At 39.0% G+C, this 22,356-nt stretch overlaps 1 protein-coding gene across 1 annotated transcript in view; it reads right to left on the reverse strand.

Moving 5' to 3' along the window:
* STK3 (serine/threonine kinase 3) overlaps positions 1-20,378 on the reverse strand; it is a 261,084-nt gene extending 240,706 nt beyond the window's left edge. Inside the window, exon 1 of the mRNA XM_034668361.1 lies at positions 20,086-20,378. Within this exon, the coding sequence (XP_034524252.1) occupies positions 20,086-20,363 (278 nt within the window). The 5' untranslated portion in view covers positions 20,364-20,378. The remainder of the gene's footprint in view (positions 1-20,085) is intronic.
* Between the last annotated feature and the right edge of the window lie 1,978 nt (positions 20,379-22,356).

The following is a 22,356-nucleotide window of genomic DNA, read 5'->3' on the forward strand; positions in this document are numbered from 1 at the left end:
ACTTTTTGGTAGCTACTAAAATATTCTCAGTTTTTAAGTAAGAAAACTAAGGGTTAAGTGACTTCCTTAGTCACTTGGTCAATAAAACAGTAAAACAAAATGAAACCAAGGTCTGTCCAAGATATGGCATGGAGCCTCTCACTGTTAGGAAGCTAGCAAATACCAAAGCACACTCATTAATCTCCATCTATTACTACATCAAGGATCATACATCAGTCTCATTTTTAAGGGGGATATTTTTTGTAAGTGTACCCAGGAATTTCTCATCTTCAAATCAATTAGTTATTTCTACTCTGAAATGTACTATTATAGACACTAAACTATAATCTCCTAGAACAGGGTTTAGCAGCTTCTTTGTTTCTCCCAAAGCTATATTATGTACTCAAGAGATTAAACAGATAAACTTTTAGCTTGTTTTGTGCTTCTTAAATTCCAAATCACCATACCATATTATATGAGATGACAGATGGTCTAGGCAAATGCAACTTAAATTATGTTCCAGGAAATGTGGTATGGGGGAGCCAAAGAGATGACGTTCTGAAGTACATTATGGTGATTATGGTAATGGTAGAATAATGCGAATTGTTTAAGATAAACAGCATATTCTTCCTCCAGAGATTTCCCTAATCTTCTAAATGTCCTACAAGCCAAATTCCAGAATGGAGAAGGGAACTGAAAAACTGTAAAACTAGGGCATGGTTTTGTCTCTTACAATCCAGAAATGTGGTCACAAGGATATGGGCTTACAAAGTTAACAGTGGAAATGACAAGAAAGAACAAATTCAAGAGAAATTCTGAAAGAATCATCATTTCTCACTGCATACAAGATAAAAAGATGAAAGAGGAACAAACTGATCCTCTGAAACACCTGATTTCCATAACTACACTCTAGCCACAGTGGGCTATTCTTTGAATGTCCTGAATTTTCACATCACACTTTTTTCAAAAATCACATGATCAGTGTGCTATAAAGGGCAGATATTGTATCGTTCCTTGTACATGATGCGAGATATATAGGTAATACTTCTATATGTCCATGCTCTCTTACCTCATCTTGTCAGTTAACCACTTCTTTAAAGATACACTCAAAAGTCTTCTCTGGCACGTCTGAGATAACCTTCTGTACTCTACCACCATCCTTACCCACCTAGCCGCCTAAACACCTGCTCAGCGGGGAGCCTGCTTCTCCCTCTTCCTCTGCCTCTCTGTCTCTCATGAATAAGTAAATAAAATATTTTAAAAAAAGAAAAAGGGAAGAAAGTGTAAATGCTACGTGAACAAAGATGACAAAGGTCATGGGAGCTCGTGTCATTTTTCCCAGTGACTCTAAGCTGCTACTGCCTTTATTAACGGAGCCTATTCCACAAGCTAGTAGTAGAGACACTGAAGCTTATACAGAACAGCAGCTGACGAGGCGCCTTCCCATGCTACCCCAGGCACATTTCCTGCGTTAGTATTGCAATAAAATTCTATTACTGAAGATAATCTGTGTATCTCTCTTCCTTTTGGTCTTAAAGGACCCAAGGAACAGAGTAACTAATAAAGGAAACCAAGGAGGAGGAGGACACACACTCCAAATGTAAACTGGCAAAAGAGTGACATCACTAATCAGTAGAAAGGTTAGACAGAAGGTAGGGATTCTGTTTTGAACATATCCCTTTTGAGGAGACAGCAAAGTAGTCAAATGTTATTTAGTAGATTGAAAATACTAAGACTGAGCACAAAGACTGATTCTCAAAAGTATGCATTTGTGGGTCATTTCGATCAAAGTTGAAGCTGTAAGGGTAGATAAACTCACCAAGGAAATAACTACGTAAAAAAAGAAAAGGAAGACAGAAAACAGAAAAAAAAAAGGTCAGTGTCAATTACGAATTGGAAAGAAGAACACATAAAACAGAGAAACAGAATAGAAAAATCAGAAGGCCAGAGAAAAAGAAAGCCTTTAGGAACAGAGACATAAGGGTGCCTGGGTAGCTCAGTCGGTCAAGTGTCTGTCTTCAGCTCAGTCATGATCTTGGAGTCCCAAGATCAAGCCCGAGTCTGCTCCCTGTTCAGTGGGGAGTCTGCTTCTGTCTCTCCTCCCCATTCCCCACACCTGCTCTCTGGCTCACTCACTCACTCAAATAAATAAATAAAATCTTAAAAAAAAAAAAGGAAAGAAGCAGAGATATAAGAGGGATAAGAAGAGAAAAAAAAGTTTCCGATCTCCCCAAGCAATATCTAAAAACCTATTACCTTAAAGCAGTTTCATGAGCTAGACAAGGCCTGAGCATGTTTCAACAGAATGAAGCCTTACAAATAGAGATTTTCAAGATTCTAGAATTGGGGAACAAAAACGTGACTATAGGAATAAAGTTAGAAAAGTATAAGAAGGGACATGTACAAAGGTTACCTGAAAGTTAGAAAGACAGGAAAATGCCCTCCTATAATACAAGCAGAAATTAAGTAGGAACAATGATTAATGAAATTAAGATGAACGTATATAAGGTAGTTTTTCTGCCTGCCAGTCTAGAATTTCAACCTTCTCTACAAACAGATGAAGTCATCTGTGTAAAATTACATGAAAATATAAGGATAGGACAAAAAAATAAAGGGCAAATTTGGGGGACTGGAGCTCCGAAGCTAGGCAGGAGTTCCGGCTTTTTCCACAGGTCTGTTAACACCAAACTAGCTCCATGCAAGAAAAGGGCCAGTCGTAAAAGACTTAAGGTAGAAAAGAAAACGAAAGGACTGTATTTAATCCTCTTCCTTTCTTTCCCCTGTTTCCAGCTTTGGAGCAGCAGTTTACAAGTTTGTAGACAAGCTGTAACTTCTGCTCAGGAGGTCTCTTCAGCTTTGAAGACACTGAAATAAACTTCAGAAGAAAGAAGGCACAGCCAGTTGCTTCTAATGGGCTAAAGGTTTATTTTGTTTTGTTTTTTAGTTGTGGTAAAATATACATAACATAATCTACTATTTTAACAATGTTGTTAAAGATTTTATTTAGTTACTTATTTTATTTTATTTTTTTATTTATGTGACAGAGAGACAGCCAGCGAGAGAGGGAACACAGCAGGGGAGTGGGAGAGGAAGAAGCAGGCTCCCAGCGGAGGAGCCCGATACAGGTTGATCCCGGGACAGCCAGCGAGAGAGGGAACACAGCAGGGGAGTGGGAGAGGAAGAAGCAGGCTCCCAGCGGAGGAGACCGATACGGGACTTGATCCCGGAACGCCAGGATCACGCCCTGAGCCAAAGGCAGACGCTTAACGACTGCAACTGCGCCACTCAGGCACCCCTTAGTTACTTTTTGAAAGAGAGTGCAAGCGGGGGGATGGGCAAAAGGAGAGGGATAGCGAGAGTCTCAAGCAGACTCCACGGTGAGGTGAGCATGGACCCAACCCAAGCCTGTCTCATGATCCTGAGATCACGACCCAAGCTAAAACCAAGAGTCAGATGCTTAACTGCCTGAGCCACCCAGGCACCCCTACTATTTTAATTACTTTTAAGTGTACACTTAAGTGGCATTAAGTCCATTCACACTGTTATGCAACCATCACCACTATCCACCTCCAGGACTTTTCATTATCCCAAACTAAAACTCTTAAACCATTCAACAACTTCCCATTTTCCCCACCCCTAGTCCCAACTAACCACCATTCTACTTTCTGTCTTGATGAACTCGGCTACTCTAGGTACCTCATATAAGTGGAATCAGACAGTGTAAGTGTCTTGTGTCTGGCTTCTTTCATTTAGCATGTTTTTAAGATTCATCCATGTTATATGTAGCATGCATTACAATTTCATTCCTTTCAAGGTTGAATAATATACCAGCATGTATATCCCACATTTTGCTTATCCATTCGTCTATCAGTGGACACTTGGGTTACTTCTACCTTTTAGCTACTGTGAATAATGCTGAAAATAAACGCTGGTTCATAGATACCTCTTTGAGTCTCTGCCTACAATTCTTTTGGATATATACCTAGAAAATGGAATTGCTGAATCATATGGTAATTGTATGTTTCATTTTTTGCAGAACCATCACACTGTTTTCCACTGTGACTACACTATTTTACATTCCAATGTACAAGTATTCCAATTGTACACATCCTAGACAATGCTTATTTTTTGGCTTTAAAGGAAAAGAAGCTCAGACAACATGTTTTCTAGAAATAGATAGAGATACAGATATAAATATATAGATACAGATATAGGTATGTAGATAAAAGAGCCATCCTAAACAGTATGACATGCTCTCATTGCGGTTTTGATTTGCATTTCCCTAATGTGAGTAATGTTAAGCTTCTTTTCACAGATTTATTGTCCATATCTTTTTGGGAGAAATGTCTATTCAAGTCCTTTGCCCATTTTTTACTTGGGATATGTGTTTTGGCCAAAGACTTTTAAAGAGAGACACAAATGAAGGCTTTCTACATTGCTACTCCTACCTCCCTAGTCAAGAATAATTAGGATATGCCTTCTAGCTCTCTTGGAAAACTTATCATGGAGAGAGGGATCTGGTCGGAATGCAAATTCCGCAGAAGAAAAGAACTTTCAACTCTGTAAGAGCAGAGATTCCTTCCTCTTAAAGGTCCTTCTACCTCATTTCAGCTCTGTAATTTTCAATGTGTTTTTCTTTTATGGCAAATTTCCCTATATTTTAGTACTCACACTATTGGTAGCTTTACTACTACTAACAGTAGCTATTTAGTAAGTCATAACTTTTATTAACATAATGTTATTGCTGCTGTATGCTAAGCACTATGTTGCATCTTACATGCAATATCTCATTTAAATTTAAGATCTCAGGGGCAACGTGGGTGGCTCAGTCGGTTAAGCACCTGCCTTCAGCTCAGGTCATGATCCCAGGGTCCCTGCTGAGCGGGGAGTCTGCTTCTCCCTCTCCCTCTGCCCCTCCCCAGCCGCCCCCCCCACCCGTGGTCTCTCTCTCTCAAATAAATAAAATCTTTAAAAAAACAAAATTTAAGTTCTCCTCAGGGCGCCTGGATGGCGCAGTCAGTTAAGCAACCAACTCAGTTTTGGCTCAGGTCATGATCTCAGGGTCATGAGACTGAGTCCCATATGAGGCTCTGTGCTTAAGACTCTCCCTCTCCCTCTGCCACTCCCCCTGCCCCGCACACTCTCTCTCTTTCTCTCTCCCTCTCTCTAAAATAAATCTTTTAAAAAAATTAAATTAAATTAAGTTCTCCTCTTCAACCCTAATAGTTTCATCTTGAATACTATTAGAAAAGTAAAAAATCTTTAAAACACATGAAAGGTTGTCATTCTTCAGTCTTTCAACGTTCCATTATTAAGCAAGGTCAGTCTCAATATTAGCCTTAAATAATATTCTTTTTATTTTATTTTACTTATTTATTTGAGAGAAAGAGAGACAGAGAGCATGTGCAAAAGAGCACAAGCAGGGGGAGCTGTAGAGGGAGAGGGCGAAGCCGACTTCCCACGGAGCAGGGAGCCTGATGCAGGGCTGGATCCAAGACCCTGGGATCATGACCTGAGCCGAAGGCAGACGCTTAACCAACTGAGCCACCCAGGCGCCCCTTAAATAGTATTTTCAAAATTATAAAACAACGACTCTTGGGGCGCCTGGGTGGCACAGCGGTTAGGCGTCTGCCTTCGGCTCAGGGCGTGATCCCGGCGTTATGGGATCGAGCCACATCAGGCTCCTCCGCTATGAGCCTGCTTCTTCCTCTCCCACTCCCCCTGCTTGTGTTCCCTTCTCTCGATGGCTGTCTCTATCTCTGTCGAATAAATAAATAAAATCTTTAAAAAAAAAAAAAAAAAACAATGACTCTGTCTTGAATCCACAAAATCAAACATCTTTTCTACTTCAACACAGAAAGTACATTACCTCAAACTAATAAAATTCAAGGATAATTTTTTTTCTGCTCCCTTCCGCTTTTTAAAGGCCAAACATTTTGTAAATATTTAAATGTTTGGCTCTAAAGTAATACAAGTGATTTTTTTTTTTAACTCAACTAGAACATATGTATCCAAGTGAAAGCTGTCCTTTTATCTCTTTGGAAAGCTATGTGTTTCTTCAGAAGATGTTGACAGTGACAGATACATTTTTGAAACACTTTAGAAAATGTCTTCAGAGACAAATGGTTTACAATCACCATTTCTTCTAATCTTCACAAAACCCAAAGAAAAAGTACTATTACCACCTCCATTTTGCAAGTGAGTACACGGAGACTTAGAAAAGTTAACTTGCCCACCACTGTACTGAGTAAACGGCAGAGGAAGGACAAGAACCAAAGGTCTATCTGACTTTCAGCTCCAGCTTTTAATTGTTTCGCTGTAAGTATCACTGTTTTAATAGTAAAATAGATGTGATTTGATAATCTCATAGAGTATTTACTTCTTATAAAACTGTTTTAAAATTTATGAGGGTTTAGCTAATTACTGGCACTAGAATGAGATGAAATCCACCTAAGAAAACAGATACTCTACAATAGATAGAAGACTTTTTAAAATTAAAGTCTTATTTTTCAGCTCTATCATACCATTTCCTCTCAAGTTGGGCTCTTTGCCCAAAAGTACTCTAAAATTATAATTTCCTGGCAAAGAGCTTTAAAGGAAAAGAAGTTGAGATTTTTCTCCTTCCTTCACCCTTTAGAGTCTTTCATTTTTATTTTCTAAGAATCTTTTCACTTAACCTCAATTGGAAAGGGACAGGATTCCTTTTAATTTCTTGTAACAAACCTATTCAAAGTTAAGAAATGTTGTAACATACTCCCTAGCTTTAAAGACATGTTACTGCATTCACTTTCTCAATAAAGTGAATTATAAAAAAATAAAAAATAAAAAATCCAGAAAATGCAGACAACATAAAACAGCACAATTGAAAATGCTCTGACATATTCATTTCCTGCCAAAATAAAAATTAAAAATAATCTTATAAGAAATATGCAGAGCTACAAATCTCATAACTTTTAATCCAGGTCCTTACAGAGATTTTTAAACACTCAATAACCATACCTAGATTTGAGAACTAAAAACGAGAACAGAATCTTTAATTGATTAAAAATAAAAGAGGAAACTTGCCAAGGTCTACTCACGTACCCACCATACAGAAAAATCTACCATAATTTGTACCAAAGACACTACCTACACGTTAGAACTAGGTTTACTCATATATTTCATTCCTCACTTATTTCCCTACATCTCAAAATCTAAAGATAGAATATGAGGATTTAGTCTCTGTACACTCACAATTCCTCGCTCCCATCCCCAGAATACTAGAATTAACTACATTAATCCCAAACATAAACACAATACTTAAAGGTGTATCTACATTAATAAAAGTGTAATTTCAGGGAAACTTTAAACTGACATTAACATGTGTATCATTCAATGAGTTCTGTACTCTGACTTCTGCTTAATTTTTACAGGCTTTGATAAATAGAGATGGAGGCTGTGGAGACTGGCTGAGTTCAGCTATTTGCACAGATAGACACTATTTTGCTTGATTTCTCAGTACAGTTTTATTACACAGCAACAGCACATATGAAGCCATTTCTCAGTATTTCCCTGTGGTTCTTTGTAAACAAATCAAGAGGATTATGGCACTTTATGAAAATATTTTTTGCTTTTTTAAATTGGGAGTATTTTTACCTGTTTGGTTTTGGTGTTTTTAGAAATAAAAAATAAAATTTTTAATCCCAACTGTATCTAACAGAAAAAAAAAGTGATCATTATACGAAAGATAAATAGTCTAAATGCTTTACCCATAGAAATTAAAAATAAATAACTGTAAGTGTAATGTTACTGTATTTCCACAGGTATAACTCCAGTTCACTTTGGTAATAATACCGTGAGTCCTCAAAATCTAATATTCCAAATGACAAATTTCTTCTTAGCTTGGGAATTCCATGGGCTTAAGGTAAAAATCCCATTCCTTTTTTGATGCAAACACTTCAGTTATTTTCATGTTAAAACTTAGAAACTCAGGGAAGGTTGGAATAATTTCTTCTCCCCTTCACTGCATAATAATGTTCCTCCTCTTCTCAAAAGATCATTTCAAGATGTACTATGAACCCAGAAGAGAAAAAGACCTCTGGTAAGCAAAAACTGACACAAAGAGCAAGTACTTTACTTTCGGAAAGGAATAGCTACTGTCAGGTCAGGTAGTTATTTCTAAGTACCAGTTTAGAAAAGGACACAGTAATGAGCATGACAGGTAACAGTGAAAGACAAGACTAGGTTTAGGGAAAAAACAGCCACATGTATACAGCAACAAAGCTTCAAACACATCAAAAAAGCACACCTGACTATTTCTATCAACTAAAACTGTGAACAGTTCTATATACTGTTTCTATGACTGTTTTCATGAACAAGAAAAGCAAGATCATTTGCTTTTATCAGTTTCAGAAGACTAGGTCAAGTGCCTTCATCTTGGAATGATTTCCATCAAAACCAGCTGTATAAAAGTGTTTGCAAAATATTTTTAAAATATAATGCTTAAAGTGGTTTACTTCATTTATTTGGAAAATCCATTACATGGTATACCATACTTTCCAATGATGCTAAATATATAGTTATAACCATATCACTATTTTGGCAGGCTCTTTGAAATCACATGAGTTTTTTGTGGATATTAATTAAAGCTATCCAATCAAGTGCTGAGAGTCTATATAAAGGGAGGGGGGATCCCACTGTCTTATTTACTTAGTACTTGGATTCTCTTATGTAAGGAAAAAACAAACAAAAACAAAACCTTGGAAGTATACAGTAAGAAGCAAATTCATAGAAGGAAAATTCATTTTACCGAGGAAAGAAAATCATCAAAAAAATATTTCTCCTCAAGAGTTTAATTTGTATATTTTTAATTTCCCCTGGAATTTTATGAGATTTCATTGTTAAATTTGACTCTAATTTCTTATAATTCTTAGAATTTACATGAACTATAAATTTTATTCAGAGCAATCATCTCTATGATCCAAACCTCTCTCTATGATACAAATTTCACTGATAACTAAAAATGTCTGAATAGCTGATCATTGGAAAATGGCTACTGATTGTTGTTTAACTGCAAGATGACAGACTAATTCATATATCAGCTTATAGGTGCAACCTAATGCAGTAATTAATAGAGTAAGTAATTACACTAAAGCTAATTCTTTCTAAAGTTCCATAACATAGCATCAAATGTAAAGTCACTGAGACAAATACCTTAGGTTATTTATTCGGAAGTACAATAAAACTTAACAAGAGAGGCTAATATCAAAACTAAAAAGGAATAACATATGGCACTGAATATCTGGATATACTTCATTTTGCAATTCATCATACTGTAGTCACAGCTGGATTTATAAAGCAATTTCAAGATGCCCTTGAATTTTGTTTGTGCACAGATACACTTTGATGTACGAAGACAAAGCAGGCTAAAAGTTCCACCTTAAAAAAAAAAAAAAGCCTGAAATCTAATCTTATCACTAGCGGTGTCTTTTGTCTTGGATTCATTTATTTTCTGTATCTTTTTTGTTTAAGAAAAAACTGGGTCACCTGAAACATTCAGAGGTGAGGAAGAAGAGAGGCTGGATATTAGGATGACACTGGGTCAAAGGGTAATCAAAATAAGAGAGGAGAATGTGAAGGTAAAAGTCTACTCCAAACAGCCTCTATCACAGACTTTGTCTGTACATGCCCAATTTCTGATTTAAACTTAGAAACATAAAGGTATGGTAGAGATATTATCCAGAGGAAGAAGGACAAAACTGCCAGTGCGATCACATTTTTTGACACAGTATCCCATAGTTGGAAAGAATGAGTCATGAAGAAATGCTATTTAAAATTAAAGTGGCATTAACCACATTAGCACCCAGGTTAGGGTCCTGAAATACCATTTCTCATAAAAAGAAAGTAGTACTTCTAGGAGAAATGGTTGATTCCAGATCCAGAACAGGAAATGGACATGATGAGCCCTGAACATCTACAGCAGAGAACAAAGAAGCTATGTGTCATGTTGTTTCTGAAGGGACTCCCACTGATCCAAGATGGGGGGACAATTTGAGCTTCAGCAACAGGAACTGCAATGGATTAAAATCCATCAAATATGTTTAAATCCATTAGCTCATAATGGCACTTAAAAAAAAAAAAAGAAAAGAAAAGAATTGGTCCCCTTTGGAGAAAAATAGGGAACTAATTCATTCTCTTGAAAACAGGTAAAGGGGAAGAATGAAGCATTTATCCTGTCTTTCTTTTATAAATTGTACCACTGGGTAATCAAACAAAAGATGAGGGAGGTGACTCTCTATAAAAACAGTCCAACTAATAAATGAAAACAAAATGATGTATTTAGAATTTCACCATTTTGCAACATGCAATGAATTAACAGAAATAAGCATCAACAGCTGCTAACACCACAAAAAAAGAGAGACAACTACACACTAAGTGACTAATATAGTCTTGCCAAACACCACCTGTAACAATGCCTAAGGGATTGAAATTGACCCTGTCACTGTCTGGATCCAGTTACTCATTGGCAGAAAATATGGAGGGCAAAAAGAACAGTAGCACCGCACCTTGGGTAAGTAATCAGCAAAATCCTGTGGGATTTTGGGATCCCTGTGGGATCCTACAAACAACCTGTTGGAAACTACAAACAACCTGCAATCTTCAACAGGAAAAAAAGAAAAGGAATGGACAGCTAACGTAAAGATCAAAAGTGACAATCCCTATAAAAACTCTTTTTTAATTGGCAAGACTAACCTAGAGTGTCTAGCAAAGCACATTTAGGTTATTACTCTAAAAGTCAGTATAAGGTACAGGGAAAGGCAGCTATGATTGGGATGGAACACTAAGAAGGAAGGGTGGCAGAGTTCTATTTCTTAACCTAACTGGAGATTACAAAGGTGTCTGCCTTATGGTAATCATCATGCCATCTGTTTGTTTCTTACTGACGTTTTATTTTGCAATAAAAAACGTCTTTTAATAGCAGGTTATCAGGACACCTGAACGTTGCAAAGACCTAACAAAGGCTTGGTATGATTCCCATTCTCTAGACTAATGCAGTGAAAATAATAGGTTAAAAAAAGAAGTCAGTGCCCATCATTTCCTTCTACCCACTTCCTCTTCTAAGGGAACCACCTAATATCACATTTGGGGCCCAAAAGATTCACTTTCCTGGGCGTCAGGAAATTCTAAAAAAGACTATGAGAGACCCAAACCTGTTCCTCTCCCAGTCTTCCTCCAAACCCCAAGTTGCTCAAACACAGAACCTAGGAGCCAGAATTGCTTCTTTCTTTCTCAATTCCCATATCTAGTCTATCAGCAAGGCGTCCATTTTTAACTCCAAAATATAACTTACATCTGTCCACACTTCTTTCCATCTCCACTGACTCCACCATCTAACCATGAACTATTGTCATGGCCTCCCAACTTGTTCCCCTGCTTTTATTCTTAACCCTCTACAACCTGTTCTACCCAAAGCAACCCGAATGATCTTTTAAAACATAAACTGCATACAATTCTGCTTAAAACTATTTAATGGCAGCCCAGTGCACTCTCACATCCAAATTCCTTTCCATGGCCTGCATCACTGAATCCCTGCCCATCTCTCTGACCTCATCTCCAACCACTTTCTCCCATTTTATAATCCAGCCACAGTGGCCTCGTTTCAATTCCTCCCACACACTATGCTCTTTCCCACCTCTAGGCCTTCTCACAGCTTTCCCTCTGCCAGGAATACTCTTTCCAGCTACTCTCAACCCATGTCACAGTATTACCTTCTCAGAGAAGCTCTGTCCAACTGCCCTATTAAACAGGTTCCACCATTTTTCTCTATCAGTAATGTGCTACTTCTATCCTTCATAGTTCAAGCTCCAACTAGAGTGTATGTTCTCTGAGATCAAAATCCTGAACTGCTTCGTTCAACAATGTACCCAGCACCTAGCATTTGAAAGGCAGTTAGTTAATAATTGTGGAATATATGAATAAATGAGCAAATGAATGAACTCAAGGTTGACATCTAATTTCTGGCATGAGCAATGATCAGTGAGTAAACAAAGCCAATTTTTTTTTCTTCCAAGTTTTTATTTAAATTCTAGTTAGTAAACATAGTGTAATATTGGTTTCAGGAGTAGAATTTAGTGACTCATCACTTACATACAACACCCAGTACTCATCATAACAAGTGCTCTCCTTAATACCCATCACCCATTTAGCCCATCCCCCACACACCTCCCTCCATCAACCCTCAGTTTGTTCTCTATCATTAAGAGTCTCTTATGGTTTAGGGGCACCTGGGTGGCACAGCGGTTAAGCGTCTGCCTTCAACTCAGGGCGTGATCCCGGCGTTACGGGTTCGAGCCCCACATCAGGCTCCTCCACTATGAGCCTGCTTCTTCCTCTCCCACTCCCCCTGCTTGTGTTCCTCTCTCACTGGCTGTCTCTATCTCTGTCGAATAAATAAATAAATAAAATCTTTTAAAAAAAAAAAGTCTCTTACGGTTTAGAAAGCCAGTTTTTTAAAAAGAAACAGGAGAATGGGGCAACTCAGCAGGTTCAGGAAAGATCATCTGGCTCCAGAGAGAAAGAGTCAAGGAAATTAGCTGCCTATTATCTTTAATTCATGTTTTCCTCAAATATGTAAAAGGTTCACCCAAATTACAAAAATAATTTTAACTTGCATTCCTTTCCAACTATAGGACTCTAGGTCCCATGATTTCAGAAAATCAAAAATCCTAAAAATGAAAAATGATCTGGACAGAGAGTAACATTCCATATTTTGAAAATAAAAACTACCTCATCCTTGGAAACCCATATGCTCAACAATCTCCCCAATTTTCTAAGAAAGAAAGAGTGTGTGTGTGTGTGTGTGTATACACCAAGATACTAATATTTATATCAAGATTATCCGGAACTATCTGAAAATGTTACTCTATTTGACCTCTTTACTAAGACGTGTGATATCATATAAAATTTTGTTTTGTTTCGTTTTGTTTAAAGATTTCATTTATTTATTTGAGAGAGAGAGAGAGAGATAGCAAGAAAGCACAAGTGGGGGGCAGGGAGAGGGAGAGGAAGAAGGAGACTCCCCACTGAGCAGGGAGCCCAACGAGAGACTCAATCCCAGGACCTAGGAATCATGATCTCTGCCTAAGACAGACACTTAACCAACTGAGCCAACCAGGTGCACCTGATATATAAAATTTATAGACTAATTCAGAACCCACATATACTATCACATGTACCCCTATATTAATTACCAGCAATATTAACAGTTTTCTGTAATTCTCTTTTTGCTATAAAGTCATTTTGTAAGATATATCCTTTAGTATTGTTTAAAGAAGTTCAAGGTAATCTGTACCTTAATATTCATGGCATGCAAACAATGCACTTATTTTAATATTCATACATGTCTATTTACATATTTGTTACTTTCATTTATTCAGTTTTAGACTCTATTTGGAAAAAACAGTTGTAATAAGACATTTCAAATATAGAATCTGTTCCAAGAGCTAAGAATTGAAATTAGAATAATCATAATATATGAGGCAATTCAAATAAAATCACAACAAAAAAGGGGCTTGGTACAAATAAAAAAGAAAGTTTCTATCAGTATAAATTTTCTCTTCGGCAGAAAAACCTAGAGACCTTTGGTACTTAGAAAGGGTGGAGCTGGGAGGGAGTCAGAAGTGGAGGCAATCATAATTAAAGCTTTGCACAGGGTCATTCTACACTAGAAGGCACATGAGCCTTTGCCTCAAAGCAACACTTTTGTAGTACATATTCTTTTGTGAACTCTGTCAGACATCATAGATCATCATTTTCCATTTTCCCATACTTCATTCGGGGCCTATGTACTGCCCTGATACTGTCAAAATACTGTCATTTTTCAATAATAGCTTCCTTTCTTCCCTTCACCTCTATCCTATTGTATGTATAAGTAGGTAGGCTTACACTGTCGGGATACCTCTGGTATTGCCATCATCGAGCTTTTGAGTATTAGGATAGAGTTTGAAATGAAGACAGTTTCTTGACTGTCACTACTACATATGTCGACAATGTTTTTTCAAACTGCAGATCACAACCCATTAGTAGGTCATGAAAATAATTTGGTGGATCATGACCAGCAGTTTTTCAATGAAACAGAAAATAACAGAAAACAGAAAAATACCAAAAACATCCCACATAGTACATGGTGTGAAACTGCTGTTTTAATTTTATATGTATGCGGGTCTGTACTGGGTTTTACCATTAATATTTCTTTTAATTTTCTGAGAGCCACTAATATATGATGGCCTGAAGCAATGGTACCTTGAGTTCAACACAGACTTCTTCAAAACCAGAAAAATTAAATTCAAAGAACTTTGAATCCAAATCAAAGCACCCTTACAATCCAAATAAGAAATACTCAATTTAAACCTTTTATTATTAAAGTTTTATTGATACACACTTCTGGAATGAGCATTTAACTTACTTCGAAAACCAAATTTCAACCTAGCTAACTGTGTTTAATATATGTTTACCTTTTTCTTTACATTTCTAACAAATTCTTTAGCACTAACATATGCTATATCTCAGTCCCTTAAAGAACAAAAGATAAATTAATCTCTGCCTCGGGTTGACTAAAGACTGAGTTTATCTCCTGTCTTAATGTGCAACTGAAGTTTGCTCACCTGGACCCACTCCAGATGTTACTGTCATCCCCCCAGTCTTCAGGAAGAGCCAACTGACCATTCCCATCTAAAGGGCCTAAATCAATTCTTTTTTTTTTTTAAGATGTATTTATTTATTTGACAGAGAGAGAGACAGCCAGCGAGAGAGGGAACACAAGCAGGGGGAGTGGGAGAGGAAGAAGCAGGCTTATAGCGGAAGAGCCTGATGTGGGACTCGATCCCAATCCCAGAATGCCGGGATCACGCCCTTAGCTGAAGGCAGACGCTTAAGGACTGCACCACCCAGGCGCCCCTAAAGGGCCTAAATCAATTCTAAAGAAGTTGGTGCCACCCCCAATTAACCAAGAAAAGCCAAAAGGAGAACAGATATGTTTTAGGGACCAAGTTAGTAATGCAAAAGGATGCTCCTGTTTGCTTGATTCTTTTCTTGCCCTTTGAAATACTGAGAACCTCCTCCCCTTGCCTGCCTCTGAAGTTGGGAGCTTCCCTCAGGGCCTACTATAACCTGAGCCTGCTGCCTTTGTTTTGTAACAGTCCTCAGGTCATCTTCTCAAAGAAAACTCTAGGTCCCCAAGTGTGAATCTCTCCAATAATAACCACAGAATTCTGATTCCAAGGGCATATGAATCAGTTAATATAGACATAAAATAAAGCCCACACCTCTTCTCATTGCAATGTCTTCCTGATTTTCATCGTACCCTACTATCTGCTTGTCTGGTTTGTTGCTTAGTCCCACACAACTCAATTCTAAGAGCTGGTAGTTTCTGGCTGTCTGTTTATCTGCATTCCCAATTTCTGGTCTAAGGTCAGGGCTACTGATACTACAGGTTGATATGGGCTTTTCATGCTGAGGAATCTATAAATACCTTCTACTTTACCCTTCTATATCCTCATCCTTTTACTTTCGCTTTTTCATTTCCTAATAATCTATCTTCTGACTGATAACTTCATTTGTTCATATCAACACTTCCCCTAGGAATTAATTGTTTTCTTACCTTCACTTTTCATTTGTGTGAATGCACTTTGTAACCCTTACATGTTAACTTGAATCTTCAACTATACTTCCCCCAACTACCTTTTCAAACTATAAAAAAAAGAAAAAAAATTGCAAAGAATCCAGCCACGGCTTAAATCAAAGAACTTTCCTTATCTGTCTCAAGAGTAAATTTCAGGAACTTATTCCCTTCTTATTATCCTTCCAGTGTTTTCACTGTTCCACATCAACTATTTTCTCCAAGTATACCTTAATGAATTTTAATTTTAACAAGGCCTGTCTGGTAAAGTCTATCTCTTCAGCAATGATATTCTGGCCTCTCTTTAACAAATAATATCTATATAACTACCTATCTTCAAGCAACCAGAGTTTTCATACTACCCACCACCTATCACAGAAACCCACCCCTTTGTGAATGTTCCACTCAGTGAAGATCTCATGTTTTGATCATTTCCTCTTCTCTCTCTTAAAACTTACCTATTGTGTGGTCATTTTTCTTTCAGCTGGCAGTTCCTCTACAAAGAAATCTGAAAAACTCAACTTACCAAAACACTAATAATTAAGAACCATTTAATGGACTTCCATTCCCAGAGGGACTTCATTTTCATTAAGGACTTATGAAGACCTCTGTGACAGACCTGTTAAGGAAAGCTGGGGAATCTAAAAGCTATTCTGATACTGCAAGTCAGTGACTATAGGTGATCACATCTATTGCCTACATTTAACGCAGCCTTGTTGGTGAGACCAAATCAATGATGTGAGGTAGAAATGGTCTTCCAGATCCTACAGTCACGATTCTTAGATCTGGCTGCACAGTGGAATCTCCAACTTCCAGAGGACAAGAATGATACCAAAGAGCAAAAGTAGCACGAACACCCAAGCCTAACACTAGGTCAGATATATATGAACAGCATGAAAAAATATAAAGACACTATGGTATGGGAATAACAAATACTCAATTCAGGACAGTGACAATCCTTTGGCGGATAGGGAGGGAATGCAACTGGAAAGAGATATACTTAGGGAAATTCAACTATATTCGCAATATTTTATTTCTAAAGCTGGGTAATGTGATACACAAGTACTTATTAAATTAGCCCCCATTATCTTTTGAATATCTAAAATTTTATAACTGAAAAAAGAACAATATGAAGATGGCATATACTCAAATGGACATTATATTAGGAATACAGAGAAATACCTTAGGCTAGAAAGCACTCAAACAAGATACCTTACGAAGCAGGCCTTGAAGGAAGAATAAAACATAGATTACTAGCAAAAAACTAACACAAACTTCTCTAAAGGAAAAGCATGAACAAAGGCAAAGCTGGGAGTACCCATGACCTACAACCTAAATAAAAAACAAAAGGGAAACTTCAGGAGGACAGATTCATCTTGGAGAAAGAGTAACAAAAGCCTGGGGATTAAATCTGAGACCAAGTGAGAGGGGTCTTGGGTACTAAGTAGTGTGCCCCAATCCAAAAAAAAAAAAAAAAAATTTAAAGGAATAATAGCATGGTGGGAAGTGATGTTTTTAACAAATCAGAAGTCATCTGCAGGTTGAACTAAAGCAGTGTCCTATGGATCATTAGGAGGTTCTATAGGGCAGCAAAAGGGGAACAGGAGGTAAGGCACTGAGAACCAGGTCCTAGTGCCCTGCCCCTACTCCAAACAGAACCTTTCTGCTGCTGAAAGTTTTTTGAAACCACTGCATTAAAGTACCTAGTTGGAAGACACTGCTGTAAATCAAGGATGAGGGTCATAAAACCCAGGAATGCGGTAATTGTATCAAAAATGAAAAAGGGAAAAGAAAATGAATCCAGGGGCGCCTGAGTGGCACAGCGGTTAAGCGTCTGCCTTCGGCTCAGGGCGTGATCCCGGCGTTATGGGATCGACCCACATCAGGCTCTTCTGCTATGAGCCTGCTTCTTCCTCTCCCACTCCCCCTGCTTGTGTTCCCTCTCTCGCTGGCTGTCTCTATCTCTGTTGAATAAATAAATAAAATCTTTAAAAAAAAAAAAAAGAAAGAAAAGAAAATGAATCCAGACTTTTTGATGGAGAATTCAATAGGACTTAGTGACAAACTAGATGGAATAATGAAAGAGTGGATCTACATGAAAAAATCAAATACACCAACTGAACAGGAGCTGCTGGTCATACTGACTTGCGCATCAGCAACATAAATGTGACCATGTAAAAACGTCTAAGCCCTAAGGAAGTGCTACTCAAAGCAGAAAAGCAAAGTGACATTCTTACAGGGATTAGGAAAAGAACAAGCAGAGGGACACAGGATTGTACAAAGAAATGACCATCACATCATGGAAGGCTAAGAAAGTGACTTTTTAAAAAGAGGTATCACTGTGTACAGTGTGAGAGGGTGCACAGCCTTTGCAGCCAATCCGACGCAGGGTTCTGGCATTTCCCCCACTTGACCAAATTATTGAACCTCTCTGAGTTTCACGGAATAAGCAAAGAATAAGCTAACAACATTTAACATCACTCAACACAGTATAGAGCACTGTGCTAAGTGCTTTACACATGACCTATTTTAATCCTCACAACACACTTTACAGATGAAGAAATTAAATTTAGAACTAGCATAGTAAGCTGCAGAGCCAGAATTCCTGTTTCTTAGGACAATAAAATAAAGGAATATATATATATATATATATATATATATATATATGTAAAGTTCCTGGCAAACAAAATGACCTCAAAAACAGCATCTATATTTTATCATTAGAAGGTAAGGATCAATAGGGAGAACACAAAATCTCACTGTCAGTTATCCCTGTCACAGCCTTCCATGTGGCAAACTCTTTCAGTGTCCTCAGCTACAAAACAGGATTGATACCTGTGATCCAACCTACTTAATAGGGTTGCTATTATGAAAATGAAAATGCTATGAAAAAGTTTTAAGTGATATTCGAACATATGGGGTTACTGTCATATATCTTGCTTTTCAGAAAAGCCTTCCTGGATCAACATAAGTCTTTTTGAAGAAAACTAAAAATAAGCCTGTTGGATGTGCAAGCATCATTGTGAAAAGTATAAATGACATGGAATGGTTATATATACCACCCACGTCTCCCCCTAACCCCTCTAGGTTTTCTAGCGTTCCTGCAAGGCCAAGGGGTCTCTTACACCTATAAAGAAACTCTGATAACTTAGAGCTAAGGAACAGATAGCACTTCTACGTCAATTTGGAGTTGTTCGAATTGGCCTTAGGGCATTATCTCAGAGGTGCCCCCTTATAGTACTTCCAAAATAGAAAAGAAAAAAAAGTTTCCAATTTTTTTCTATGGTATTAAAACTGGGTGCCCTACTCAATACTAGAATTCAACGCAAAATACCAGATAAAAAAACTATCAAAGCTCTGTTAGCAGGTCTCTTTTGGAAACCCCTCCACAAGCCCCCCCTTTTTTCACCTGAACAGATGGTTTCCAGGCCTCAAGGCTCACATGTCTAGTCACACAATTCACAACAGTTCATGAAGTTCCTACCTTTTTAATTATCCTATGTTAATGAATATATCACCTTTCATCTGAAGATCTCAAAGTATCAGAACACTAGAACTCCTTAATCTTCACAACAGCACTCTCCGGGAGAGAGATTAGTACTCTTATTTCACAAAAAACGAAAGACTGAGATTAAATGCTTTAAACAACACCAGTTAACTGATGTTGATTCATTCTTGGGAGAAAAAAATGCACATTATGAACTGGTATCTATGGACAGACTTGATTTAGCTCGACCATTTCAAATACTACTTTAAAAGCATCTACTGGTGTACTCTTGCTCTTCCAATATATGAAAGATTAAATATAAACTAATAGTAAATACCAAAACATCACTATTTTTATATGCTAAAAGAAAAACAAAAACTATACGGGGGAGGGGTTCTAATTTAAGATTCCTACTGTCTTGCATCCATAAATACTTTTGAACTTGAGGGGGGTCGGGGAGGAACACCTGTCAGTGCAGTGTATCTACAAGTTTTACACACTGTGTAGCTATTAATATTGAATTCCTTAAGCTGTTAATAAATAACCCGCCTTCTCAAATAAAAGGCAGTATTATGAAAAACATTTGACAAGAACGCCTCCACGGCTGTAAGCAGCCTAATTTATTTCCCAGTTTTGCATCTCCGGGCTTCGTGAACTTGCCAGGAGGGAAAAGTCCGCCGGCCCGGGAGTCCGGCCGCGGGGAGCCCGGCGCTGCCCAGAGACTTTCCACGCCGCCAGGCCCGGCTCGCGGGAGAGGCTCGGCTCGGCCTCCCCGCGGCCCCCTCCGCCTGTGGACAGACGCGGCCCGGCGCTCGGAACTGCCCGCCGACGCCCGGCGCGCCCGGCCCGGGCCCGACAGTCGCTGACGGGGGTCGCGGTCCAGAGGCCTAAGCCGCCCCCGCCGCCCCCGCCCGCGGCCGCGGGCGCCGCCTCTCTCCTTCTCCCGGCTCCTAGGGTTCGTTACCTCTTGGGCGCTGGCGGCTGCTCCATGGCGGCCGGGGACAGGAGGGACGTGGTGGGTGGTGAAGGCCGGAGGGAGAAGAGGAGCCGGAGCACCGGCCGGCCGAGCCCCGGGAACCACAGGGGGAAACTCCAGGAACTCGGACCAACTTTCCCGTAACTCCGCGGCGGATCCCCCTCCCGCTCGGGAGCGCGGCTCCTCCCGGCCCGCCCCGCCCCTCGGCCGCCGGCCGCCGGCCGCCTTCCTGGGAGAGTGGGCGGAGCCAGCCGCGGCCCCCGCATAGTAGGCGGAGCCAGGCCCCGGTGGGGTGGGCGGAGTCGGGGGCGGAGGGAAGCGCCCCGCACAGCGCAGGGAGTGAAAAAAAGGCGCGGAGACTGGAAGAAGTAGGTTAGGGCCTAGTCAGGATTCAGAACCTGTCTATTCTGGCCAGGGGGTACCTTCCCTTGAGCCGGCCGAGAGCAGCCGCTCTACATTTGCCTCCATTGCTTTTGCCTCAATCCCGTTTGACTCATTTCTCTGGATTCCCCAAACATCCCAAGCATCTGGTGCAGCCTTTTGAAGTGTTACTAACTGCCCACGCTTCCCTCTCTAGTTGTTTATAATTATCGGCTGTTTTACACCCTCCCTCCCCCGGCCATTTGACGTTTGTAGCTACAGCACTAGGGATACTACTGGAAATTCTTGTTTGATGTTGGTTGTGGACAAGCTCCTCACTACATTTCACTATAATTACGTCTAATTACAAAGAAAATAATTACTGCAGTGAGATCTCTCAGCTCACCAGTTTCAGCGCGCTGTGGTCTTGCCAGCTGTTCACTTGGGTAACCTGGAAAACCTATCACAAATTACGGTGCGTAGAAAAGTACTCAAGAAAAGTTTGTTTTCTTCCTTCTTGTCACCCTCTCTCCCACCAGTTCCCAAGGCCCTTACCTCATTGTGATTTGATCCCTTCCTGCATCTATCTTTTTTGTATACCATTTAACCTGAAATTCCGTATCTAAGTATCTTTCTTATGACCATATACAGGTGCTATGTAATGAGTTTGCTTGCTTTCGTTAGAAATTATCGAGATGTAGAGTCATAGAGTTTTCTTGAAGATTAGAATGAAGTCTATGAAAAGAATGTTAAATAAAGGAACTTTATGAACGTTAACCCAAATCAGACTTATCTATTAACAGTTTTCCTCTTTTATGCATTATTTTAATGCAATATGTAATATGTATGTATAATGTAATATGTAATATTCAATATGTAATAATGTAATATGTAATAAACTTACGTGATTTATTTTCAAAACACTATATTCCCCCCTTACATTTAGTTATGTTAAATTTAAGACCATTCATTGCTGAAACCTGAAGTCAAATTCTGCAAACAAGAGAGATTATTACAAAATTTTATACTCGTTTTCATTTATTAAAGATCTATAGTCTAATAGTTCAGAAGTAAAAAGACAACAAAAAGCTAAATTATTAAAATGCACTGAAGTTCTGTTTGTTTGACTATCATCCCAACCATGAGTCTACTGAGAATTAGACCTTGTCTTTACCCTCTCTATCCCTTGCAAAACAAGTACCTTGGATATAGTAAGGTTGGATAGCTTCCTTGGCCCCCCAGATCCACTCTCCATTCTTTCCCATCTGCCCTGTGCCCTAGGGGCTGACTTATAGGGCTGACATCATTGGACTCACAGCTCTCTGGCTTACAATTGGGTCTGATGATAGGGAGACCCAGCAAGAGATCATCTGAGGGAGAAAAGATTGTAAGTCTACTTATTCTCCTGGTTCCCCTCCTATGAGGTCACTTGGGGCCCAGATCTCCTTTCCTTCCCCTCATCCCTTTGGGCCTGCAAGGAGTGATTGCTCTGCTATTCCCTGTGTTCCTCCTGTATTCCTTATGTTCCCCTAGATCTCAACCCTCCTCAAATGATCCTAATTTGAGTTTCCTATTAGAACCCTGACTGAGATACCCATAAAGAAGGTTTGTGGAAGGAAAAGGAATAATATCAGAAAATAAATCTCTGAGGCCTTCCCTCAGTTTGAAAAGGAAGAGGGCTGGCAATTGTTGTATGACTCTAACAGTATCAGAGGCTTGCCCTCCATTATCTCATTAAACACTTAAAAATACCACTTTAAGTCGTTATATCCATGTTATAAGTGAAGAAACTGAGGTTCAAAGGGGTGAAGAGAGCTCCCCCAGATCAAATAGAAAATTTGCATTCTAACCCAGGCCTTTCTAACTCCAAAGCCAAGCTTCATCTCACTGTAACTCTGT

Source organism: Ailuropoda melanoleuca, chromosome 9, assembly GCF_002007445.2.
Source record: "Ailuropoda melanoleuca isolate Jingjing chromosome 9, ASM200744v2, whole genome shotgun sequence".
Lineage (NCBI taxonomy): Eukaryota > Metazoa > Chordata > Mammalia > Carnivora > Ursidae > Ailuropoda > Ailuropoda melanoleuca.